Source organism: Penicillium paradoxum (assembly GCF_028828445.1).
Source record: "Penicillium paradoxum strain IBT 22861 chromosome Unknown utg000002l_segment0_segment0, whole genome shotgun sequence".
NCBI lineage: Eukaryota > Fungi > Ascomycota > Eurotiomycetes > Eurotiales > Aspergillaceae > Penicillium > Penicillium paradoxum.
Genome location: NW_026643180.1, coordinates 4189423 through 4214597, shown reverse-complemented (window position 1 = coordinate 4214597; position 25175 = coordinate 4189423). Strand labels below are relative to the sequence as shown.

At 48.7% G+C, this 25175-nt stretch overlaps 10 protein-coding genes across 10 annotated transcripts; 7 read left to right on the top strand and 3 right to left on the bottom strand.

Annotated features, from left to right (window-relative positions):
- Positions 1–246: 246 nt before the first annotated feature.
- Positions 247–2965, top strand: N7457_001495 (ubiquitin-associated-like domain-containing protein; the record flags this gene model as incomplete). Its single annotated transcript, XM_057172541.1, has 7 exons — positions 247–333; positions 385–459; positions 512–548; positions 600–746; positions 811–2040; positions 2095–2555; positions 2612–2965. The coding sequence occupies 7 exons, from the start codon at positions 247–249 to the stop codon at positions 2963–2965; spliced, it is 2391 nt and encodes a 796-aa protein (XP_057036444.1).
- A 390-nt stretch (positions 2966–3355) lies between these two features.
- Positions 3356–4159, top strand: N7457_001494 (putative nuclear distribution protein RO10; the record flags this gene model as incomplete). The annotated part of the gene is made up of 2 exons (XM_057172540.1): positions 3356–3587; positions 3753–4159. The coding sequence occupies 2 exons, from the start codon at positions 3356–3358 to the stop codon at positions 4157–4159; spliced, it is 639 nt and encodes a 212-aa protein (XP_057036443.1).
- A 647-nt stretch (positions 4160–4806) lies between these two features.
- On the bottom strand, positions 4807–5553 carry N7457_001493 (uncharacterized protein; the record flags this gene model as incomplete). Its single annotated transcript, XM_057172539.1, has 3 exons — positions 4807–5107; positions 5163–5431; positions 5491–5553. The coding sequence occupies 3 exons, from the start codon at positions 5551–5553 to the stop codon at positions 4807–4809; spliced, it is 633 nt and encodes a 210-aa protein (XP_057036442.1).
- A 1827-nt stretch (positions 5554–7380) lies between these two features.
- N7457_001492 (uncharacterized protein) lies at positions 7381–8245 on the top strand (the record flags this gene model as incomplete). Its single annotated transcript, XM_057172538.1, has 5 exons — positions 7381–7416; positions 7479–7534; positions 7586–7936; positions 7994–8024; positions 8156–8245. The coding sequence occupies 5 exons, from the start codon at positions 7381–7383 to the stop codon at positions 8243–8245; spliced, it is 564 nt and encodes a 187-aa protein (XP_057036441.1).
- A 2941-nt stretch (positions 8246–11186) lies between these two features.
- sho1 (osmosensor SHO1) lies at positions 11187–12178 on the top strand (the record flags this gene model as incomplete). The annotated part of the gene is made up of 3 exons (XM_057172537.1): positions 11187–11255; positions 11314–11472; positions 11528–12178. The coding sequence occupies 3 exons, from the start codon at positions 11187–11189 to the stop codon at positions 12176–12178; spliced, it is 879 nt and encodes a 292-aa protein (XP_057036440.1).
- A 2008-nt stretch (positions 12179–14186) lies between these two features.
- Positions 14187–16027, bottom strand: N7457_001490 (Multicopper oxidase type 3; the record flags this gene model as incomplete). The annotated part of the gene is made up of 2 exons (XM_057172536.1): positions 14187–15007; positions 15070–16027. The coding sequence occupies 2 exons, from the start codon at positions 16025–16027 to the stop codon at positions 14187–14189; spliced, it is 1779 nt and encodes a 592-aa protein (XP_057036439.1).
- Positions 16028–18425: 2398 nt separating this feature from the next.
- Positions 18426–20866, top strand: N7457_001489 (response regulator; the record flags this gene model as incomplete). The annotated part of the gene is made up of 3 exons (XM_057172535.1): positions 18426–19710; positions 19764–20419; positions 20480–20866. The coding sequence occupies 3 exons, from the start codon at positions 18426–18428 to the stop codon at positions 20864–20866; spliced, it is 2328 nt and encodes a 775-aa protein (XP_057036438.1).
- A 646-nt stretch (positions 20867–21512) lies between these two features.
- N7457_001488 (uncharacterized protein) lies at positions 21513–21992 on the top strand (the record flags this gene model as incomplete). The annotated part of the gene is made up of 1 exon (XM_057172534.1): positions 21513–21992. The coding sequence occupies one exon, from the start codon at positions 21513–21515 to the stop codon at positions 21990–21992; it is 480 nt and encodes a 159-aa protein (XP_057036437.1).
- A 193-nt stretch (positions 21993–22185) lies between these two features.
- Positions 22186–22374, top strand: N7457_001487 (uncharacterized protein; the record flags this gene model as incomplete). Its single annotated transcript, XM_057172533.1, has 1 exon — positions 22186–22374. One exon carries the CDS (start codon positions 22186–22188, stop codon positions 22372–22374), a length of 189 nt encoding a protein of 62 aa, XP_057036436.1.
- Positions 22375–22818: 444 nt separating this feature from the next.
- Positions 22819–24188, bottom strand: N7457_001486 (mitochondrial 37S ribosomal protein mS45; the record flags this gene model as incomplete). Its single annotated transcript, XM_057172532.1, has 2 exons — positions 22819–23502; positions 23724–24188. The coding sequence occupies 2 exons, from the start codon at positions 24186–24188 to the stop codon at positions 22819–22821; spliced, it is 1149 nt and encodes a 382-aa protein (XP_057036435.1).
- Between the last annotated feature and the right edge of the window lie 987 nt (positions 24189–25175).

Sequence of the window (25175 nt, the reverse complement as noted above, 5' to 3'; positions counted from 1 at the left end):
CATTGAAACCACGTTAGTTATATTAGAGACGGTTTCTCATGAAAGCAATAGCCTATAACCTCGAAACACGTACATTTTATATGTCCGGCTCAAAGAACCGAAGCGGGGAGATGTAGGTACAAAGGGGCTTGGCGTCATGTGGTGGGGAAGCTCTCAATGCAAGAGCCTCCGCCTTCGCCTTTGCCGTGTTTTGCTTCACACTTTTCGTCCCCACTGCCATGCTTGCATGTTGATTTCTTCAGCAATATGGCATCCGAACCAGCCGAGGAAGCAATCGCTAACTTTGTCAGCTTCACAAGTACAACGCGCGAGCAAGCTATCGCGTTCTTGAAGGTAACAGTTTATCACTTGTTCTATCCAAGTTCCCAGCTAATATTGTTGCAGGCGAACAATCTTGATTCACAGAAAGCGATCAACGCGTACTTCGAAGATCCGACAGGACCCCAGCCTGAGCCGAAGGTAAATCTTCGCGACGCGCAACATCTCCAGACTACAATCTGACATCTTACAGCAACAACCTACCTACTACAATGATAAAAGAGGACCTTGTAAGTCATCTGCCTCATCTCCATTCAGTTTGGGAATTGACATAGCCATAGGGGCTCCGACGTGGGGTTGGGACCAACAAGACAATGCGCCACCAATACCAGCGACCGCGCCGCCCACTCGTCCTCCTTCCCGAACCAATATACGTACCCCAGACCAAAGCACTAGACCTCAGAGCTCTGGCATAACTGCTCCACAAGGTATCACAACTTTGGCATTTCATTTACGGTAGCCATACTGATGTGCGGTCATTTGGCCATATAGAAAGCTCTGAACAAGGCCTCAGCCTGGCGGAACGTGAAGAGAAAGAACTACAACAGGCGGTCGCTATGTCATTGAGCTCGGACATAGGACAGCAAGAAACCGGGGTGACGTTGAGCAGCCAACCGCAGTTCAACAAAGCAACCCGGGATCACTATGACGAGGGTGCCTGGGCGATGACACTGTTTAACACATCTTCCGAGGAAGTCATGATTAGTCCGGACCCAGAAGATCGCAAGAGGGTTGAAGGAGAGCCTGCATTTATCCGTCCTAGCCAAGACGGTATATACCTCGGAGGGCTTCTGACTATTCTCCATAATATTCCGCTTGCGCGTGAAGCGCTGCTGCTGCGGAACAAACCGCTGTTTGACTATGGCCATGAATCGCAGTGGTGGAATGGGCAGTCCGTCAATCTGCCAAAGATTGTCACTGTGAATGATCACGGAGACGTGGATAGCGACTGGGACGACATCATTCATGAGACCCAGCGACTTATGGCTTTCATGGATGGCACCAAGCGCGCTTTTGGCAGTGCTGACAGCCTGGCAAGAATCAAAAGTATGTCATCTATCTCGTCAGACTCGGAGGAGATTGTCGCCAGGTTCTTGGAAGCATGGCATGGCGCAGCTATTCGGGCAGATCCCGAGAACCCATTGACAACTTTGTTTACGTCACATGCATACAAAAAAGAACTTTTTGATGAATTTGAGGAGCCCATCAACAAGGAGCTTTTTGTATTTGAGCCTGCGGTTGAACAGGACCATGGCCAAACACTCTATGAGGTACTAGACTCGGCATTCTGGTCCGATAGACCAGGAGAAGAGCTTGACGACACATGGCTTGAACATGTAGCAGAGGTGCTGATATTCAAGGTTGATGCTCTTCAAAAGCCGAATCCTCTGGGTGTGGATATTCCTTCCGTTTTCTATCCAGATCGCTATCTTAGCAGCTGCCGGGAGTTTGCTCGGGAGTTCCGCTCAAAGCGACAGCAAATCCAAGGGGATGTATTGCAACTTGAAAGCCTCATATATCGCTATACCTTTCCACGAGACCCTGTGAGCAGCTTAACAATCACGGATCTCCTCGCGGAAGCTGCCAAAGCTGCACCAAAAGTTGTACCAGAGCAAATGGATGGGGTTGATCCTTCCACCCCTGGAGTGGCAGGTACAGAGACGATGCGAATTGCAGACCAATTGAGAGAGATTGCGACAAGGATAGAAGCCAAGCTCCACGGTAAAGAGAACCGTCGCTACTGTGCTGTTGTCCTTGGCTAATCATTTAACACAGAACTGGAACTGAGAAAGCAGAGTGCTATGGAATCTCTTCGTGAGATCTCAAAGATCCTTACTGAATCTTCCGAATCGCCTTCCGAGCCTCCTGTCCACAAGTATACCCTGCGAGGTGTGTGCACCGAACCACATGTGATTTACGTTCTATCAAACCCCAAGTCAACCGCCCCGGCTCACTTGATGGATTTGGACTCGAACACCGAGAACAGCGGTAACTACGAATGGTGGCGCATCAGCTTCTCCGCGGAGGACGGAAAGATGCGGCAAGCCGAGAAAAGAAAGGCCACAAGCAATTCCACGAATTCGGATAATGGTGACGTTATCGGCTACAATGTTCGGAAAGTCCATGAGGTTGAAGTGCTTCAAGCGGCCTGCGAAGAGGGGAGCTCCGCCTTGCTAGTTTATGCTAGTGAGAATGCAATGAATGCATCAGTGGATTCTGCACCGCCACAGTTACAGGTAAATACGCCGCCCCTCACCAAGCCATTTAAGACTTCCCATCTAATTGAAACCAGGGATTCGTGAATAGAGACAATGATGCCTTTGCAGGTGAATTCGAGAACACCCCTACGATAGTATTTAGTGATCAGGAAGATGCTTGGGGTGAGTCTAATAGCGGGGAGATCCAGGCCAAAGAGCAAAAGCCGGAAATGTCGACGAAAGCTTCTCAGGTAAATGTCTTTGATTACGAAGTTTCTGCGTTCGACGACGAGCAAAAGCCCAGCCAAGAGATGCAGGAGAGGAGCGGTATAAGCCTCCTAGGTGCCACTGCAACGAAGTCTGCGGTACCAACTACATCCCAGGCCGTTTCAGGTTGGAACAATGAGGTGGATGAAGACATGTCGAATCATCTTGAGCATGAAAAATAGCGAATGAAACATCCAGGAAGTCGATGAATGATGAACGAATGACTAGATACTTGTACTAGAGCAATGCCAAGCTTGTGCATACACTAAATGATCAAGTCCTACTCCGTATGTACTGTTGCTTCCGATTTCCAATTTGTCTGACAATACTCCATGAGAAAAAAAAGTCTCCAATACGGAGTAAAGACTTCCGTGTACTATTGAGGTCCTTACACGTATGTAGGTACATGTAGGTACTCCGTACTCCGTACCTGTAACAGCCCCTGGGGGCTATAACAGACCGATAAGCTTGTCCCCACATTTTGCCATGTTTGCATCGACCACTCCAAGCTCCTGGCATCGTATCTCAATCCTTCCCCTCGTAGATACACCAATTGACATTTAATCTCCACTATGACTCTCGAAAGCGACGCAGTAGCTGGAGCGACCATCGAACTCCTTGAGGCGCGCCTGCGCCGCCTCACCTACCTCCTCACCGGCACCACAGACTGGACCGGAATTCCCACCACCCCCGAAAAGCCCGCATCACTCGATGAGACAGTCTCCCGTCGACTCGCACAGCTAGAAACAGAACTGGCACGCCTTAGCCGGAGGGTACCTGCCGTAAGGGACATTCTGCAACTTCGTACGTAACCAATGTGGAGGGTTGCTTTTGACACCCATTCGTACCTCCCCTCCTCTCTCTTGCCTTTCCCCCATCTATACCCTGATCTCCCAATACTACTACTATTAACACCCAATTGTCCACCCCGAGTCCTTACTAGCCTTTTACTAACCAAAAATTAACCAGACGACCGCAGCCCCGACCTCTTCCAAACAACACCACCCCAAGAAATCCCCGAAGGTCTGACAACCCAGACCCTGGCCTCAATAGTCCTCTCCTACGCCACCGCTTTCCCTGAAACTGCCTCACGTCTCACATCACTTAACGACCTGCCTGTACCAGACGCAGAGAGCTCTGCAGCACTGATCGAGCTGCAGCCGCAATTAGACCGAGTCGCGCAGATGCAAAACGAACAGGCAGCTGAGATTTCGGAACTGCGGATTCGCACAGCACGCGTTTTACAGCGTTGGTATGATGTTGGGATTGTTGGGAGTGGGGAGTGTTGGGCTGAGTGGGAGGGCAGACTTGAAGATGTTGAGAGGGAGGTTAGGAGGAGGGAGGTGACTAGGCAAAGGAGAGAAGAGGAAGTATAGGGGTCAGGTCCTATGAAATATTTTGGTACTGCTGGTATGCGAGGAGGTCGAAGTAGGTAGTGACTGGCTGTTGCTGCTCCTATTTTTTTTTTTGCATTTTTCTTTTTCTTATTTACCCTCCGCTATGATACCTCTGATTTGGGCGTGCAGTGTTATGATCTTGAACATTAAGACGGGACTGAAGGTCTCCAGTGCAATGGTGCTCTAGCCTATGCGTCTTGGTACCAACTTGGGTTTACTTAGTAAACGCTGAAACTGTGAATTGCTATTTCAGTTAGTTCTGCATTTTCAGGGTTATATGGTTCTTTATTACGCTGAAGTCGTCGCATGACTACCCCTCTACCAGCCCAACACCTCTATTCTCCATTTTTCTTGCACCTCCACCTCTCCACGCTCTGTCTTCCACCTGCCGCTGCCCACTTTCCTTCCTTCCTTCTTTATTTCTTTCTTCCCATCACCATGGACCACTATGCGCTGGACGGGCTACATTGTTACATGTCTCGGATTATGTGGACCAGGAGGCATAATGGTTGCCCATGGTTCCGTTCGGGTCGAAATGGAGAAAACAAAGTATTGGAAGGTGCCTATGTTTTATTCTGCAGTGATGCCAGCTCCTACAAGCTTCGACACCTCCTTAACGATACTAATTATTTACCACTTGCGCCGGATGAGGTGAGATAGCTCTGCATCAGACACCAATATCCAGGAATATGGTCTGTCCAAATCTTGCCGAAGCCCTCTACATCATTGCGCCAGTCGCGGTGGAGCTCTGCTGCCACTGCTGCCCAATTCAGAAGTTGGACGCCTGCATGAGCCATTCTAGTGTGAGCTGCTTCTCGGGTATGCTCTTTGAAGGTCCCTGATGCATCAGTCACAACGAAGACATCGTATCCCTGCTCCACTAAGGAGAGCGCAGGGAAAGCCACGCAGATCTCAGTCAGAACACCACTACTAAATTAGTGACCCCATTTCAGACAAAATACTCAACTGAAGGGTAGCATACCTGATCACAACCTGCTTCTTGCCGGTTGCTTTGACCGCATTTGCGAAGTCTTCGTTATCCATGGCATTGATTTGTCCGGGCCGTCTGATCAATGGAGCTTTGGGCAGTTCGTCAACAATTTCTTTGACAATTGGGCCATTTGGACCAGTGTCAAATGAAGTAGTGAGGACAGCAGGTGCCCCAAAGTAGCTAACAGTCTTGACAAGTCCTAGCACGTTGGTGTGGAACTCGGTCGGCTCGAAATCGCGCACCAACTGGATAAGACCAGCCTATCATTTGAATGAGTTGTTGATCGACCAGTTGCCCGCTAGACCAGAGTGTGTCTTACCTGGTGGTCAATAAACAAGAACACGCATTGGTCCTTGTCGAGGCGCTTGTAGGCAGGAGGCATATTGAGATTTAAGAAAGAGGATTCTTCACGTGGCCTTCAGGTATCTTGAAGTGTTAGCTACTTTTGACCACTTCCCCGGAACAAACATGTAGCTTTTATATCAATTGCTGTGCTTACAGATTATGAGAAATTTCGATGTATCAACTCGTTCCAAACTAGCGGTCTACACAAAGACACGTAGTATCCAATACCTTATTTCGAGGATAGTGATCTCAGATTTTGAATCAGAGCGTCATATGTGTGTATTCAACGCGTCATCAGTCCAATCATTGAGAAAGGTCCAAAGCAGATTGATTCAGCGATTTCATGGATTGGGGACTAATACATAGATTTATTATGGGTTTGTTTGACGGTTGCAATCCGTTCCAAAAAAAACAAAAAAGCGTATTAATGCATTCGAATCTGAGTTTCGCGATCTTAAAGGTTATCTAAAGATTATCTAAAGATTATACATCGGAAAGGCCCACCTGCAGGTGCTCAGCTGAACCTTTTCACTGACTAATACCCACCCGGGCCAATCATTTGCCTGACTAATACTCACGTAAGGCCGCCCTACGCGGCCAAATCGACTTGACTAAAGATTATCTAAAGATTATGCATCGGGGTAGCCGGGCCAAATCATACTTGTGATATGTATGACGAAAACATTGTAGCTTATTAGTTCATCTACGGAGTACTCCGTACTCCGTATAATCCGGTGATGGTGAATTACGCAAAGGAGTTTAGCGTGCCATTTCAGATTTAGCGCCTTGTTGCGCGTTACGCTCGTCGTGCGAGTTTTTATGAAGTCCCCTTCATCGCCGCTCCGACTTCTCGCTGTTCACGCCCTTCTGCCCATCCTTTCCCTCCATTCCTCCTGTGCGCCTTGCGAGTCGCGCCGAGCTGAAGTTCGGGCCCCTGACGTGTCAATCGGTCGGTTCGTCGTCGAACTTCTGCGCATCCGGGCGCCTTCACCCTGCGCTCGTTCTGGATAATCGTCCGAGTGAAGCGGGCGAGGTCGAGGGCGATTCGGAACTGAGGAAGGCGGGAATGAGACTTGTTAGCGTACACGAACGACCTGTTACAGCGGTTATACGCATCAGCCCTTGGCTGCTAAGTCCGCGAGAGTTGACGGGATGCTAACAGTGACACTCCGTCCCTCCAGGATGATTGTGAGGCTTCACGGCGGCCGTGTCGGAATTTAGGAACGATCTCTGAACCTGAATTTCTAACTAGGCGCCATCGCCAGACCGCGTACGAACAGCCATTCTTTTTCCTGTCATCATTCGTATTCCGGAGCTCCGCCGGCCCCTATCATCGAGTGCGTAGTGTCGCCGAAACGCCGCTGGTTTCATGATCGATCGGCGGAGAGGATAAGATGGACGACTGGGAAAACAATATCTCTCAAGTATTGACTTTGAGGGAATAGAATATCAGCAGGTAAAAGTAATTGTAGTAGATAACTTACTTCGGCTAGAATGAGCTTATATAGAAGAATGTGTCTTTTCATATTGGAGAGAGTGACAACCGTCCCTACCTGAGGATGCCTAGATTTAGTATTAAGACAGCAAACTTTTTTCTGCCATTAATTCTGCCCCCCACCAGTCAGCTCAACTGGCGTCTCCGTAGACGTAGTCACTGGACAGTCAGTTAACTAACTAGTTAACTATCCAGCTTGGTTGTCGGCTTGGAATTTTAGGCAATTTAGCCACCAGGTATCCACCCACCTCCCAATACGACTAGCGCAAGGCGCTGTAGCTACCAGTCTGCCCCACATAAGAGCCTCATCAATGCTCCTCCACTAACCTATCCAAGAAACACATCTCCAAAGCATCCAAATCAACTCCAATGTCGTCCTCATATCCTCATAATCAGCCTGGCTCCGTAAGGGCCCTGACCCTGGAAGTATCATCAGCCTTGACCAACCTGTCCCTTCCCGGTGGAAGATTCTTGAGAAGCTGAACGAGCATGACTACCAGGTTAATGAGGAGGAAAACGATGAGTATGGCTTCCGTTCTTTCGCCTCGGCTAAATATCTATGTTGTGATCCCAGAGCCCAGACTGGGGAAGCCTTTATGCGTATCTACATTCAAGTTCCCCATCGGAAGACTGAAATGGATGATGCGGATACCAGAAGCCGACAAGCCACAACATACAACCCCCTGGAACTGATCGCCTACCGGGATCTCACTGAAGAAGGCTCGAGTGACACACCAAAGCTTCTCGGATACAAGACCGATAAACAGGATCGCTCGGGGCTAGTTCCGGGTGGGTTCGTCATCTGGCTTGCGTGGGAGATCGTCCCAGGGCTGCGCCTCGGAGACGGCAATGGCGCTGACCCATATTGGGCTCTCAAAAGCTACGAAAGGGAGCAGGTTCGCTTGGCTTTCCTTGAGGCTCTACCGTAAGTCGATATTTCTTCTGTATTCGATACTGGACCTAATTATTATCGACTACGTAGTAAGCTGCATGAGAACGGGTGGTTCCCCCGTGTGTGCGGGGCAAGCAGCCTAGTTTGGCACGAGAAGACGCAAAGACTGCACGTTATTGCTATATTATCTCGACGATAAGGTGACGAACTTGTTAATTTACTCTATGTAGCTAATTTATCGGACCCTTTGAGAAGGCCGGTAGGCCCGAACGTCCGACTATCTTCGGTGCTAACTGGATTGCGCATTTCGATCTCGCTATGCCGGACCCGTCTACGGATTAACGTGACAGTGACTAGGATAAAGATATTTCACGCTGGCAATGGTAGCTGAGGAGGAAGTAAGATTGTTCGCTTGTCTATTTATTATGTTGAATTCGGTGACAAGACTGTGGTATTTTATAAGGGAGCCGTCCACTTCTGGTTCCGCATGCCTGTGCTAGTGTCAAAATTCGAGTAGATTTATTGATCCGAGGGAATAACCTTTGAGAACATCACGTGGTATTCCGCTCGGTCGAGCCGAGGATCCGCTGCATTGTAACCGTGGTAAGTCAATCTTAAATCAGATGTTAGGTACCTCATGCGACAGCCTTGGTGTACAATGGCATTCTTATTCTGATGTTCAAGGCTAATCGGAATGCACTAACATACTCAATGTTGTGGAGTTAGCATGCGGTTTCAAGATGTATCTGTCCAAGGCATTAGGTCCAAAAGTAAGTTGTTGAGTTGTATGGAGTGTTAGACAATGCTGTCCATGAATTGGACAAAGTTGTACGTGCTTAAGAACCTTATTAGAGCTCGATATTCATAATGCTATGGAATTCTCAATTTTCAACGGATTTGGGGCTGTGGCGCAATTGGTAGCGCGTGCGACTCCAGTTCGCAAGGTTATCTGGTCGAGACGGGTCAGCCTCAACTTCTTTTTTTTATTTTTTGTTTCTTGTTCAATCCTATTATTGTTGAAAGCAGGCTTTTCCCTCCTTAGCTGTGAAGCTATGGCCATATTATAGCGTTGGTATTAAGTTAATTTTCTTTGCTTTTTTTGTGGGAAAAACAGACGAGCAAGCGAAGAGGAAGAAAGCAGCGTAGCTCATTGGAATTAGGGCGGGTCCCTCTGGTTCGCAAGAGTATCTTGTTAAGATAAATCATTCATACTTAATTTTCTCTTTTGCATCTTAATTGGGCGTGCCAATAATTGTTGCCTTTTATCTGAAGAGTAATTAAAACAAGCTATGAGTTACTCATGTCCGCCATTACTAGAGATCAACCACTCTTTAATGGCCACAACAGTCCACATAGCTCCCCAACAAGTCTCTTAGACTATGCATGGACTCCTCGAAAAATCCAGAGGATTTTGTCAAAGCGAGATGCTCAACGTGCGTAACCCTATAACTTACCCACGCAGACGAGGACGACTTATAGGTTGGGTTCGGGGGGACAGAGCTTGCGAAAGAGAAGATGAGATCCGGTGTCACAAATTGGCCTTAGATACGGAGCACAAGTTTGTTTTAAAGTTCTTAGTGATGATAGGACTGTATATCATTTCCAATGGAACTAGATTCTGTCCTCCCTCCTTACTACTACTGCCGCCAGACCAGCCCTAATCTCGACAAATACAGCCCCAGGTACCGAAGAGGCCGGTAATGATTCTACAAAGTTGCAGCGGGTACTGCATGCAAGTACATAATACCCTAGCTTTTCCATTGATTTAGTTTCAGCCCGTGCCTTCCTTTTTGACATGAGCAAGACCCAGGCCCCCACGACTGCTCTCCTTGCACTTGGATCATGTCCGGTCCATGTAATGAGTATTGTCTATTTTTTTTTTTTTTCAAATTTTCAACATCTTGGTTTATTTTTAGAAGGATTTGAATTGTTTAAGAGGATATGGTGTTAAAATATGAAATTGTGGCAGAGGGTTGAAATCTACATGGATGTGCCTGGCTCTAGTGCCCTCATACAAGCAGCCACACCTGAGATAGATGGGAAGCCTAGAGGAAACACGGTACAAAGAGCCATCCAGATATACTATGTACATGTTTTCAGATAAATTATCTTTTTATATCGGTATGCATAGTGTATTTCGCAGAGTACTTGGGGAGTGTCAATGTGGTAGATCTGACAATAAACACATGCGACTGAGATACGATCGAGGCCCACTCGGTCCACAGCATACCATGAGCGTTGTCGCATGTGCTAGTAACTCTGACATTCTCAGGCAAACCCTCCCAAGATCCCGATTCGATAATGGTATAAGTGCGTACTCCGTACGTAGTCCCGAGTACATCATATGAACAAATGAATTCATGATCCGTCCAAGACCTGTGAAATCAATATTAGAGGTAGCCTTGTCTCGACCATATATGTGAGCTGGGATCTATAATTTATGCATGTTTCAAGGAAGAAGATGTGTTCACAATCTACGGAGTAAGACGCCCTAAATTAATGACGAAATAGGCACTGCGCGTGAAAGGGCAACGTAAAGCGGAGGTGACTAAGACATTTAGCCCCGATATTTATAGATTTCCACCAGATCGAGTCCAGTTTTAATTGTTTTATGTAGATATTCATGAGGTGACTGGGTTTTTTTGTTAAGCCAAATTAAAGTAGTCTAACGGTGGCTTCTGTCTAATCCACATCAATGATTGTGATGCCAAAACGGCTGGAGTGCAATTTCCAGTGAATCGAGACCGTCGATTTCCAGGGGCGTGTGTCCCGGGACTCCACTGTACCTGGGCACTTTGGCACTTTGGCACTTTTCCTCCCTTTTGTCGTTTCTCCTCTCTCACTCTTCTCTTTCAACTTTCGGTCTCAATCCGTCCACTCTTTTTTTATACGGCTTATTACTAACATTTTTTGTTCTCCCCTTTCCCCAGCCTGGTGCTGTTTTCGCCTCTCTGTAAGGGGTTGTTTCTTTGAGTCCCAACCTCGTCACCCCGCGGATTGTCTCTGAACCCACTTACGTCTTCGGTCTCAAGGTACTTTAATCCTATCCCATTCTTCTAGGCCCATCATACCTGTCACAATTTATTGGCGCATGTTAAGCTGCCCTCTTGCGCTCTTGTTCCACACTAACTTGCACAGTCGCTCCTTCCCGTCACGTCCGCCTCGTTTAGGACTTGGAAATCAACACTCTTATATATCACCCGCTCGACCCTGTACCTTCTTTTCGATTACATCCCATTATCATCTGTCAACAACTCCAGTTCAATATACAGAACCATACAAAATGGGCAAGTTCCGAGGCAGTAACATCCTCGGCGATCCGTTCGCGCTTGCGACCGTCTCAATCTCAATTGTACGCCTTCCCCCCAAACAACCCAAACAACACGGAATCGAGCTAACACAACCCCTAGCTGGCATGGCTCATCGCCTTCATAGCATCCATCATTGCAGATGTACAAGATACAGATTATCCTAACTACAATTGGTGGGCCAACTGCTACATGTTCTGTGTCATCGTGGGTCTGACTGTGACCTTTGGTACGGACACGGGCCACGTATATGGCGTCGCGGTATGACCTGCGAACGCGAAGATTTGTAAAGCACTATTACTGACAATGTCTCTAGATCGTCGGCTACCTTGCCTGCGGCCTCGTCCTGACATCCACGAGCGCAAACAACCTAATCTACAAAAATCAAGGCTCCATGCAAGCTGCCGGCGCAGGCTTCATTCTACTGTCTATGGTTGTTATCATCTGGATTTTCTACTTCGGCTCCACACCGCAGGCCACCCACCGTGGCTTCATCGACTCCTTTGCCCTGAACAAGGAGCGCCCCGCCGAACAATCCTACCGCGGTAGCCGCCCTATGTCCAGCGCATTCGGCGCTCGTCCAGAGACCATGGCAACCGGCAACACCCCGCAGATGTACACCTCTGCCCATCTAGGTGGCTTCGAAACCTCGTCCCCTGTCTCCGGATACCCCGGTGGCGCGCCCGGCGCCGAACGAACTTCTTCTGCGCCTCGCTTCGGCACCCCCAACCCTCAAAATACCGGCAACGGCGAGCAAGAAACGACCGAAGTACCCCAGCCTACCGACTACCCATATCGGGCCAAGGCGATCTACTCATACGACGCCAACCCCGAAGACGCCAATGAAATCAGCTTTGCCAAGCATGAGATCTTGGAGGTATCCGATGTGAGCGGCCGATGGTGGCAGGCTCGGAAGCAAAATGGAGAGACCGGCATTGCGCCCTCGAACTATCTGATCCTTTTGTGATCTCCTCGTTCGTATGCTTGATGTCTGTTTGCTCTTTTTATCCGAGTTTCTCCCCGTTTTCCCTGTCGCAAAATCTGTTTCCCTTTCCCTTGATACCCTTCGGATCCTACCTCGATGTGTGTGTGTATTTTTTTTGTTTCCTCTAACGTGATGTCTTGATGGCCTCCTTCTGTTTTGTATTGCATGTCCTTTCTTTTCTTGGCATGTATTGTTGTGATTTGGGTTTCCTTTTTGTGATTTTACTCCAGCGGGTGGTGATCCCGTGTCTTTCATCATGCTTTGCTATTCTCCGTGATGGAACCAGGTTTGGAATCGAGACATGATGGCCTCAAGGAAAGACTTGTTTTTCTCTCTTTTACTGGAAAAAGTAACATGTGAGATGATGTCTATATGTGGATAGCAATGTCTTTGTGCCAATGCAATTTCCAATGCAATTTCATCTTGAATCCACCGTAATTTAATGAAATCCACCCTGTTCTAGAACAGTCGACTCCATATTTGCGGCTCCTGACCATGGTTCCGTTGGCCTCCGACCCTAGCTCATCGTTGATTGTAACAATCTTGGTATCTTTGTCAAGAACGTCAAGTGATATATGTATCTATAGGAATGGCCTTGAAATGTGGGCAATCCCAAGGAGATCGAACACGTCAAAGCGGGTAGCCACGTGGTTTGTGCGCCGGAGAATTACTGAACCATGGACACCACACACACCCATCCATGGATGTTTGATATGCTTACAACACTACGTATACACAGATATCCAAGTCTAATCCATATATATCAGAACAAACACAGTCATCCTCTTGGCCATCTACCTACGGAGTAGCTACAACAGCGCTGTCAACTTTCCTCTCAACTGCCCCACTCAAAGCACGATCCACCAAGCCATTGTGTCCACTACGGAGTACGACGATGCACGTACCTCAACGTACTATCCACAGTCAGAAACAGCCATAGACAAATACCGAAGAAAATGCCCGAGGACTCGCCTTCTAGAATCAAGTGCGTATCTATCACATTCTCCGTCAATTGACCCATCTAGTCTTAGCCTCTGAGCCTAGGTCCCTCTTTCCAATTCGCATGCAAGTCCCATTGAAATTTTCAGTATGCACTCGAGCCCAAGGTTCTTATTGCTTTTGAAGCTCAAGCGGGGGAGCTATACGCTAAAAAAAAATTATCCGACCTATCTTTGTGAGTTCAGTAGTCGAGCCTCAAATTCCCACCTTGCCATGTGGACCATCACACTCCCGGCCCTGGGGAAAACGTTCCCTCCATGGTCTAAGGTACTAAACGGTAAAATCTACCGAACAGACCAACCAGGCTCCCCATAAACGTCAAAACCTCACCGCTGCATTGTATTCGCTCCTCAAGCTTTGCCTCCTCCCCATCTGATCATTTCTTGCCTTTAGCCTTAGTTCTGCATCGTACTTATCACCGTGCATGTGTATACTCATTCCCACAGCGAAAGCTTCTAGCATTATCCCATCTCGACACTCGTCGCCTGCATCTTCATGCATCTATCCCTAAGCCGTGACTGGTCCTATCATGGACTTAGCCCTCGCGCGCTAGTGCATCTCAAACTCCTCGCTGATTTGTGGCCTTCGATTTGAGATCTGCGTAAGGAAGCGAAGGATTCTGGGAGAAGTATTGATGATTTGCTTGAACTAAAGAGATAATACCCGGGAGATAGAGGGTCTTGAAAAAGGTATTGTGCCACCTATCCCTGGAAATGTTGATGGTCAAAGTCAAGGGCAACGAACAGTAACACCTGATATTGAACAGCATGTTCCAAGCGGGAAGTGTTGACTTGTGAATTACGGGATGTTCTCAGATCACGAGGCCAGTATATATATTCTCGATAAAAGATCCTATCACTGGAAAATAATAAGTACAATCAAATCAAAACATAGGATGTCAACCATGCGATCTATATAGCTTATCTGATATGTATACCATCCTTCTGTGGGCCAATGCCCAACATAAATTCCTCACGCGAAATCACAATTCTCAAACACCCGAGTCGTTCTGCGTAATAACTGCCGAATTGACATATCTATCCCATGCAGCACAGTTCTGATTGAACGGATGGTAATCAACAAGCTCCTCAATCTCATCATACCGCTCTATAAACTGTAGCGCCAGTCCCTCATTGACATGCCATCCAATATGACAGTGCATCAACCACGCACCGGGATTATTCGTCTGGAAAGCAATAAGCAAATACCCATTACCAGCCAACACTGCCGTATCCCGACGCGGAGGATTCTGCAGAACCATAGAACCATCCCACTGCAGGCTCCCACCCTCACTCTGCCCTTGCGCCAGTATCGAGAAGTCATGACCGTGCAGATGAATGGGATGCGTGATGTTAGTGTTCTGGATGAAAAGATAAACCCATTTATCCTTGAAGGGCAACTCGATCACGCCGCTTGAGTTGGCGAAGTACATCTCGTCGTTGTAGATTTGGAGTAATGTCGGATCCGCCCAGCTCACGTTCATTGAGGTGGCGTTGAACTGCCAGCGGAAGAGATTCTGCTCGTTTCTTGTGTTGTTGACGATCACGTTGCTGTTCCAGGCTGGGGAGATTGGTGGATCGACATCTTTTGGGAGATGGGGGACTAGATTTGTTAAGAGTTCGTCTTCGCAGATGTTTGTAGAAGGGTATGGGTTGGTCTGTGGTTCCGTAGGATGGTCATCGTAGTAGACGATGCCTCGAATGTTACCAGCCATGTCGTTCTTTGAACATGCACTGGCTGGTATAGCTCGCATCCAGAAGGAGTTAGCTACGGGCTCCTGGTTGGCAGTGATGATAACGTCGTAGCGTTGGCCTATATATCAGATATTTTGATGTTAGACATGTCTGCTGTACCTAGAAAGCTAAGAAACGTACCCATCCCGAGGCTAAGAACGCTCGTGTTGTATGGTTTAATGGGGACAAGGTCCATTGCAATGACGGTCATTATGTGGTTGTCAATCGTGAACTTCCAATGCGTGTCGATAGCTGGGTTCACTAGTCGTAGCCGGTAGGATTTGCCTTGGTCCACTTTCATATGGTAACGTGTCCCGGTGGTATTTGTGCCGTTACCATATATGTTTTGACTATTGATGAGTCCATTTGCAAGCGGTCTGGCGGGGCCACGTAGTTCGAAATCAAGATACCGTTCATCCACGGTGTCATGGGTCCAATCACTCAAAAATATTGCGCCCTTGTCCACATCGTAGTTTGCAGTTGCCGGTCCATTGATAATGATAGCGCCATATACACCTTCCCAGGCTTGCAACCCAATATGGGAGTGATACCACGATGACCCATACTGAACAGCCCGCCATTTGTAGGTCATGGTCGAGCCCGGAGCAATAGGACACTGGGTTATTGAGGTGACGCCATCGTTTGAATTCGTATAGTTTTGACGGATACCATGCCAGTGTATGCTAGATCCGTTCCTTGAGTGGTAAAGATGGTTGGTGACATGGACGATCACCCAGTCGCCCCAGTCTGCAACGAGGGGAGGACCGGGTAAAGTGCCATTGACAGTCATGACCAGACGTGGAGGCATAAACCCATCAGCAGAGAGGGTGGTTTCGGTAACCTCAAACCAGTATTCGCGTGTCACACCAGTGTCAGGGACGACATTTTCGTAGTCTGTGTCGATACTGTAATCACACCAGACGGATCTGTCGCTGGGTGAATTGCCTGCACATGGAGTGCCAGTCGGCGCACTGACATATTCGGGTTTCGATCTTGGAACAATAGGACGGAATGCCGTCGACAAGTTGTAGGCAGATTGGGTGTAGGCAGTTCCAACACCAAGTAGATTGGCCAAAATGGCAATGGATAGAAATTTCATGGTGACTCTATATCACACTTTCAAGACAAGGCTATTGGCATCTGCCTTTGAAGGGAAAGTTGATATCCATCCTGTCGAGCCAATGGACCAATATATAAACCTTCACTGGGAGGCTCGAGCTGAGATCTTACGATAGCCTCATTTCTGGTTTCCGAATGACCTCGTAAACAGCCAGAAAATGCAACCGTGCTGGCGTATCATGGAGACCAAAGTAGAAATAATAGCCTAGACGCTGATACATCTTGCCATTGGGGGAGGTTTAGGCCTTCCAGTTCCAGTTTCAGCATAGAGTAGGAGTCCGTGTTTGCCACGAATCAATGATTCAAGTGGGTATATCTTGATGGTTGATGCATGAAGCACCAGAAATTTTGTTTCATGAACAATCATGTGAGTCCAAACGACGCCCATAGCATCTCAGCCACCTGACAGCCACCTGACCGAAGCCCGTATATGTGGTCGAGCACCAGATTCGTGTGGGCTATGAATGGTTGTGGCTAGTTTCTTTCTTTTTCAGGTCCCAGGTGCAAGGCTCCTGGCCTCGTAAATTCAATCATCTATTATGGCTGTGAAACGTGGAATTAAGTGATATCAGTGCTATTCGTGGCTCTGCCGCGTGTTATGGCGTCTCTGTATCACTCAGAACAAAAGAGGGCAAGGATAATCGTTGTTTGATCTCGGGTACAAAGTAAAGAAGGGAGTGTATATGTGAAGTTGCATGGTACGACCGGGCAAACGAGCTCGGGAGTATCGGTTCAGCTATGTCAGCCTGAGAGGGGACTTTCGGGATTTGAAGCTGGAGATGACAATATGAAGGGTGAGCAGCAGTAAATGACAAAACCAAGGAGTTACCCTAGATTGCATAAGGCTAAGGTACTCATGACACTAGTTCTATAAATGACCCGGCTTATATTCGTCTTACCGTGAGTTGGAGAGCAAATGAGTATATCTAGGCGGAGATATATGGCGGCTGCAACCTCACAAGCGGTTCGATCCTACAGACATTCATAATATTCATACATAGCAATATATTCTTAGATTCTAGGCATCGATTCTGGAACATGATTTCCACTATCTTAGCTGTAGCCCCCTTTGCGGAAAAGGCCAGGCATAAATCAGTAATATGTCTACACTCGACTGGCTGGGAGGAATGGATGGTATATCCTGTGAAGTGCAACAAAAGATGCGGCTCTCGATAATATGCCGGTCACTCTGAGGACAATTGGGCCGGGCACTGGATAAGTTTTGGTATTCTAGGGCGAGCTAGGTCAGCCGTTTGGCGCACTGACTATGTATACGGCGTGTCTGTAGCTCAGCCAGACGTTTCATTTCTCTGACTTCTGAATCAGCGGACCTTGAGCTCGATAGACCCGTTCGCCTGTATTCCGTACGGAGTACTGGAATTGACATCATGTAGCTTCACCTATTATTGCAAAATCAGCACTTGGATAATATGTTGCTAAAAAAAAGGGGAGAAATACATAAGACTATTGCATGCAGGTTATGACTGGCGATTGAATTGGGAAAAATGAGGACCATCTATATGGAGTATTATTCTCGTGTCTAGCTGATATCCAAAGGTGGAAGTCACTTTTTAGTCCAGTGGGCTGCTCCCAGTCGCTGAACGAAGAGGAATTGGATACACTAATCATTAGTATAGACAGTAATTACACAAAGTATCGATTCGACAAACCCTGAAACACTGCTCACTCAGGATGTTGCGACTTCGAAGGATCAGCCTCAGGGGCTCTACGGAGTACAAAGTAGGGCTCTAGGCCTTCTAAGCCCAAAAAAAAAGAAAAGAAACCACTGTGATTCTGGAAAAAGAGCCAAAAAAACAAACATTTGGAATCACTACGAGGATAGGACGCTCTAGACTCCATAAACGAGCTTGGTGCTTTTTGACATATGTTATATATCAACTGGTGGGACTTGAGCTGCAATCCCGAGGTCGAAGCTATCCATTTATGTCCCCAGTGCTGTCGAGGAATCCCCATCATACCACCGAACAGATTCAGGTTCTGTAGGGAGTACAGAGTATGTACTTCATTGCAAGCCTAGCATTCCTCTCGTAATGGCAGCCCATCCCTGTACGGAGTAGCCAAAGTAACATAAGGCGGGTTGTTTCAGCATTATTACGCACCTGGGCAGGTAGCTCTGCTTAAGTACCTAAGGCCATAGCTTTTCGCCCAACCGGGGAGATCAGCAAAACACAAGACTGTGTGACCTTCATCCATATCTCTTGTTCAAGTTCATTGCTCCTTTGAAGCTGTTGGTATCTGCAAAAGGGGGAAAAAAGGTACCAGATCGGCCTTCTCCGACGCAGAGAGAACATCAGTGCTCCTGGTTCTCCCGCTTCCTCTTCCCAAAGCAGAATGGCCATGCAGTGAAGACTTTCACGATGCCAGACCGGATCTCACGTCTGAAGGCAAAATTGCTAGGACGATTATCTCCAAAAGCGGATGCGGACCCGAGTGCCCACCCCAAATCCCACCCCTCCTCTGGTCCGCTCTTCGTCTCCAACAAATCCCCAGCTTATAGTATCGTCTCGGCTCCAGCTCATTCGGTGGAAGAGATCCGTTGTCCTCGCGACCGTCAGGTAGAGGAGCCCCCATCTCCACAGAACAACCGAGCGCCAGATTCCTCTGTCTCTGCACCTTCATCAGAGCGGCCTCACACAGGGACACGCAATTGCACACCGTTGACCGAGCCATATAATTCGTCGCTGCCTACTCCTATCTCGGGCGACGTTCCGTCTCCTCTTGAAGCCCCTTCATTGCCGACTCCCCAGCATTCCGACAATACTTCCCTCCACTCCACCCACGTGAAAGCCCAAGCCCCGGTCCCCGTCGAGACCCCATTGACTCCGATCCTGAACACTGTGATAGAGTGGCCTCCGAATGATCGCCGACCGTCCGCTTCCTATTTTACTTCCTCCTCGAGCAAGCGCCCCAGTCTTGCGATCCGTCGGCAATCTCTCCTGCCCGCGACGCACCAACACTTGATTACTGGGTTATTGGAAGGGAATCTTTTCTCTTCACTGGAAGAGCACGGTGATAGCTTCGAACCCATTCCTCGCGAGATGGTTACACGTCGAGTTTGGGTCAAGCGACCCGGTGGCTCGGCGACCTTGGTGCCCTGCAGGGAGGATGCAGTGGTCGATGAGCTTCGCGACCAGGTAATCATGAAATACGTGAATTCATTAGGGAGAACCTTTGACTCGCCGGATATCGTCATCCGGATTACGCCACGAGATACCTCAAGCCGACAAGGACACCCTGAGCGCCTGCTGAGCCCGGAGGAAGTCCTATCATCTATACTCGATTCATACTACCCCGGCGGACAAAAAATAGAAGAAGCATTGGTGATCGATGCGCCGGCCCGCCGAACTCCGAAGCCATCGCCGCGCCATTCGATCTATCAACACCACCACTCGGAGCCCGGCGAGCATGGAGATTACTTCCCGCTCATGCCTCCGGTGAACGCGAAAGCAGGCACACCATCTGCACATCCGTCGGGGCCACCGGCAACGGTTAGTGCGCCGTCAATCTCCATAATCAACACTGGCATTGCTCCTCTGTTGCCATCGCCCGGAAGCCGTAGGACACGACATCAACAGCGACCGCCGTTGGTGCGAAACAAAACAAATTCACCCACAATTCATGGTCATCCCCCGGGCATAATAGGTATGTCCTTGCTAGCCGTGTATTGTTCAAAATTCTCTTACTGACACCCACAGAACCCGGGCCTACTCCTCATTCCCAGCCTCTGACCACCACCTCGGTTCCGGCAATCCCAACACCTCCTGCTGCAGCACCGCCAGTGGAATCCCCGCAGGTCAAAACACACACTCCACCAGCAGCTGCATCACCACGCGCACTCCGGAAATCCAAGGCCGCGACTTCTCCTGGTGCAATGTTTGGCGGATTGATTGATGGCACCGTTCCCCCAATCAATGTTCTCATTGTGGAAGACAATATCATCAATCAAAAACTTTTGGAGGCTTTCATGAAAAGATTGAAAGTTCGTTGGAAATGTGCAGCGAATGGTGAAGAGGCAGTACGGAAATGGCGACAAGGTGGATTTCATTTGGTTCTAATGGATATCCAGCTTCCAGTGATGAACGGTCTGGAGGCTACCAAGGAGATTCGGCGTCTTGAGCGGTTGAATGGTATTGGTGTCTTTCCCAAAACAGCATCTGGGCGTTTCAGTGCGTCCAACACACCCGGCGCAGACAGACGACCTGGGCTTCATCGGACGGTTAGCGCAGAGGATACTTTGCCAGATCTCTCGCTGTTCCGAAGTCCGGTCATTATCGTCGCGTTGACAGCTAGCAGTTTGCAAAGTGACCGACACGAGGCTTTGGCTGCTGGCTGCAACGACTTCTTGACCAAGGTATGTTTAACTCCCACTACACCCATTCTTCCAAATAGCATGCTCACATTCCTCGAATAGCCTGTCGGATTCCCCTGGCTTGAGCAGAAAGTAACCGAATGGGGCTGTATGCAAGCTCTGATTGACTTTGAAGGCTGGCGCAAATGGCGTGGGTTTGTGGACTCTCCTCGCCCTGCCTCTCCAGCCTTCGACACATCAGCCAGCCCGATGCAGGGTGGCCATCGCACAGAACCACCGCAGGAGGATCCTTCATCGCCCTCAAGCTCTCGCGTGGCTGCCAGGAAATCAGTCCAATCCAATTCTAAACCAAGCGCCCCAGACGCCGCTCAGATCATGCGGGAAGATTCGTGGGGTAGCGGTAGCCCCGATACTATAGACACGCCTCTAACATCGAGAGATGCGCCCCTCACGAGTGATGCGAGCGTTTCTCCCGTGAACGAAGAATGAAACCCCATTTGTCTTGGACCAGGTATCAAGCCTCGAGCACGGGGTTTGGTCACTACCTGTACCTTCCAATGATATCTCCCGACCTATTTGATTCGACTCTCTGTCTCTTCCATTGGATACCCCGCATAGCAGCGCGTCTTTTCTCTTCCCTCTCACTATTTCAGTTTCTTGTCATGACAACTACGGCGCGGTTCGCTTCGAGTTTTCAAGCCCTGTGGGCTGTTCCTCGCCGTCCCTCACCTTCTTCAGTCTCTTTTTGTTGCATGGATCTTTTGGATATTTTGGGCTCGCATACGCATCTGCCTATCGATCCTCTGGCTGGTTTCTTTTGTCCTTTTATCCAGTGTTTTGAATCCCCCACTTCCATGCAATGGACATCTTCATATACACGAACGAGATGTCCTTATGCCCAATCCTTTCAATGTATACTGTTTTTCTCTCTTCGTTTCGGCTCGGCTGGGGGTGTTGGTGTACCCCTATGCCTTGTATTTATCTCACTACTTCTGCTAGGAATGATGAATCATCTGTGTAGATACATCTCGTCGCATTGTGTTTATGCCTCCACCAGGCTCTTTCAAAGGTATACGTACTCCGTATTCCTGGGGCTATTCGGTCAATATTCCCTATCAAGCCTGGTCATATGACCATGCTCCCTGCTCTCCCTCTCAAGTCTCCTCAGCCATCCATGAAGCCTGGACAGCAACAAACCCCAAATCAACTCCGATTGGGCTTCAGACTGATAATCCCTTCGTATCCTTTCCCCACCCAACAACCTACCTCAACCCCCCTCTGGAGAGTGCCCAGACAAAGAGAATCTCTCACTAGCACCTACACCAAGCCAATCTACACTCTACAACCTCAAAGGTACCACAACAAAGCCCAAAATCCCACCCATAACCCCAACCCAAAACCATACTCCCCGTCTGGTGCCCAGCAACAGATGCACACATCCCAGAATCCCCATGTTGCACACGTCACATACAGCCAGCCCAACGCCAAGCTCCAAGCAACCCGCAAACGGACTCCCGTTTTGGGAACACGGAGTCCTTGTGCAGATGATCTAGATGCGGGCTTTGTCTCGTGTCTGCATGTGATGCTTCTCCTCTCTCTCTCTCTTCGCTCTTAAAGACCTCGACTCCCAGGTACCTCTACATCCCCGCACCCAACAATCTCACTACTCTTACTACCCTACTCTTACCTGCGCGGAGTTGTCTACCCAAACCAGACGCAGAGACCCAACTCTATATATACACCGCTACACAAGCTGCACAAGCTGCACAAGCTACACAGGACATATCTCGACCCTGCATCTCATGGCCATGCAGTCCCAAGCTACATCCCTTGCTTCGGTGCCGTCGACGGCCAATACGTGGTTCCAGGCTGCGTTGGCTTCGCTGGGGTCTATCTTTCACAGCCCCGGCAAGCAGGAGGAGTCTGAATCGGATGCGATCTCTGGATGGGTTGGGGAGAGGAGGAGACGGTGTCGGTCTGTTGGGGAGGCTCGTTGAAGGTGGGGTTGGGGTTATGCTATTTCGGTTATTTTTGGGGGAATGGAAGAGAGTGGATGTTGCATGATCGATATCGAAGCATGATGGTCTAGGGATTATTGTGGTTCTGAGCTTCTCTTTTTTTTCTTGTTGGCGAGGCGTTGTGCATTGGATTTGGGTATCTCGGTTTTATATTTTCGGCGACTTATGTGTTTGGGAATGGGCGGTGTTGGTCGCTGTTCGTTATGAGATATATGACTCTTTTTTTTTTTTACTTCGAGTATACGAATAACAGCCAATAAATTGGAGTGAGAATGATATAATGGTTTGGTATATAGGTACATAAGCGATCACCGACCTTCCTTCATACAGAGTATGCGTACAAGTAAAATTACAGAGGCCGTAGCCGAAGAAATTGCTCAAAAACAAAGATAAGACACGTCCGGGGGGACTTTCTCAAAAAAATCAAGCCTCCACACGGGTGGGGATCTTGACTTCACCGCGTGTGCGGTCACGGTGAGGGACACCGTAGCGACGGCCAGTAGCCCACGGAGCACGGCCATCGGCACCAGTGGTCTCGGGAGTGTAGACAGTATCCTGGATACGGTAGTCGAAGCGCGAGTCCTCAGGCGAAACAGTGGTCTGCTTCTTCTCACGGCGAGCCTGGGAGCGCTGGCGGCGTTGCTTCTCGATAGCATCCTGGCGCTCGAGTCGTTTAGCGTGGACTTCCGCGACAGCCAGACGCTCATTGGGGTTTGCAAGGCGATCGCGCTCGAGAGCAACCAAGTGAGGGTGCGGGATGCGCACGTCAGCGGGTTGCAGGATCTCACGGGCGTTAGATCCCTTGCCGACCATGCCGATGGACTTGGGGTCCTGGATGATCTTTTCGGCAAGGTCGGAGGGGTGGGAGATTTGAGCGGCCTCGGAGTGCTCCATTGCCGGAGCGCCGGAGAAGACGCGGCCGGCCTCAACACGGTTGAAGGAACGGGACTCGGGAACGGGGTAGAAGATTTGAGATCCTGTCAAGGGGTGGGCGGGAAGGTCGTTGATAGGTTCGTGGAATTGTTGGCGCTCGCCTTGTTCGGCGAGGGGTGTGGTCGGCACCATCTCGTGGATAGCGCGGGCATATGGCAGTGCTAAGGGTTTGCCCTGATTTTGAGATTCGTCAGTTCATGTCACGCGATCAAAATATAAAAAGAAGAATCCAAAATGTAAGGCAACACAATTCAGTTCAAAAAGTAAGGTTTAACCATGTGGGTGTCTTCAAGACTAATCGATTTTTTGTGACTCATCATATGCTTGCAAGGGTCGAAGGAAAGTCCAAAAGAGGAGGGAGATAGAGCAGGGGGAGAAAAGGAATGAGTTCTTACCTGTTTGCGCTGTCTCTTCTCCAATTCCACCAATCTCACCACGGCTGCAATGCGCTTCATATCGATTCCGAGTTCCACGCTGACAACGCGGACACTCTTCTTGTCCTTCACGACACGCTTATAGACCTCATTGCGAAGCTCCTCACTGAGGACAGACTCGCTGATGAAATTTTGGTTGTTAGGGAACGGACGGGTGTTTTCTGAGCCCTCATTGCCTCCACGCTGTTTTAAGCGAGTGAGATAGTTGGTCTCTCCAGGAATGTGATGCTTAAACGCGGCTCCATCATTGTTGAGCCATTCGAACATCTGCCGACGGAGCTTTGTTTGTGGTGCTGCCGTGGCAGAGAACTGACGGGAGAGGCATTGTGATGAGGTAGAGGGTAATGAGGAAGAGGAAGAGGAGGTAGATGTGAGGTAGGGAAGAAGGGTGTTAGACACACTCCGGCTCTGTATCCGAGGTGGCATCTTGAGGGATGTGATGGAGGGAAGGGGGAGATAATTTAGATTGAAACAAGATCAGAGACGCTGAATATCAAGAATCAAGGAGATCCAGCTGCCATTGACCCTTTCGCAGCAAGAATTGAAGGATGGGAAGATGTCGGGTTGCAGCGGGAAGCGTAGGTGTTTGCAGGGGAAGAAACTTCTCGGTAGTGCTGTCACGTGACCCCATCCGCATCTCCACTGCGTATACAGGAACCGAGTAAACATCCTCAGTTCCGGCTCTGGTTATATCCGGGTGTATTATCATCAATGATTCTGCTATTGGTTTTTTTTTGTCTCCTATATTGTATGTCAGCGTCAGCTCCCAATGATCAGATCTAGCATGTATATAGATATACGCTCTTTAGTAGAATGCAGCCTACTCCGTACATTATCCAAAGTTCCAAACGGGCTTCCAAGGCTTAGTGCAATTCGCTATAAGAATAGCTAACGTACATCTGCCTACCTTCAAACAGGAGCCCCAAAGGTTGATCATCCAAATACCCCAGAATTATGCTAGAAATCATATATAACGTGAATAGGCAGATATTCCAACAGTCAGACCCCATCCCGTGTTTCCACGGCTACTCCTATGTTTTTGACAGCCAAATATGCATTAAATTTCGTTCTCCAGGGGAGCTGGAACCAGTTCATTGTATCAAGTACAAATCGAAGCAAATGTATCGGTATCATACCCCCAAGCAAGACAGGGTAAATAGAAAGAAGAAAGATAATAATGGACATCACGCCTCGTTTCTCATTCTTCTCCTGGAAAAGCAGAGTAAGCCAGACCCAAAGCGAAACGAATGGCAATGCAAGCAAGATGAGAAGAGCTTTCGAGCAAAATGCATGGCCCGGACACCTTTGTCTCCGCCCGTATGAGAAAGAGATGGACAGGGGAGAAATGAAAACCAACATGAACGCCTGGGACAATATGTGGTCGACGTGAGCCGATGTCATGTCCTTCTGTAG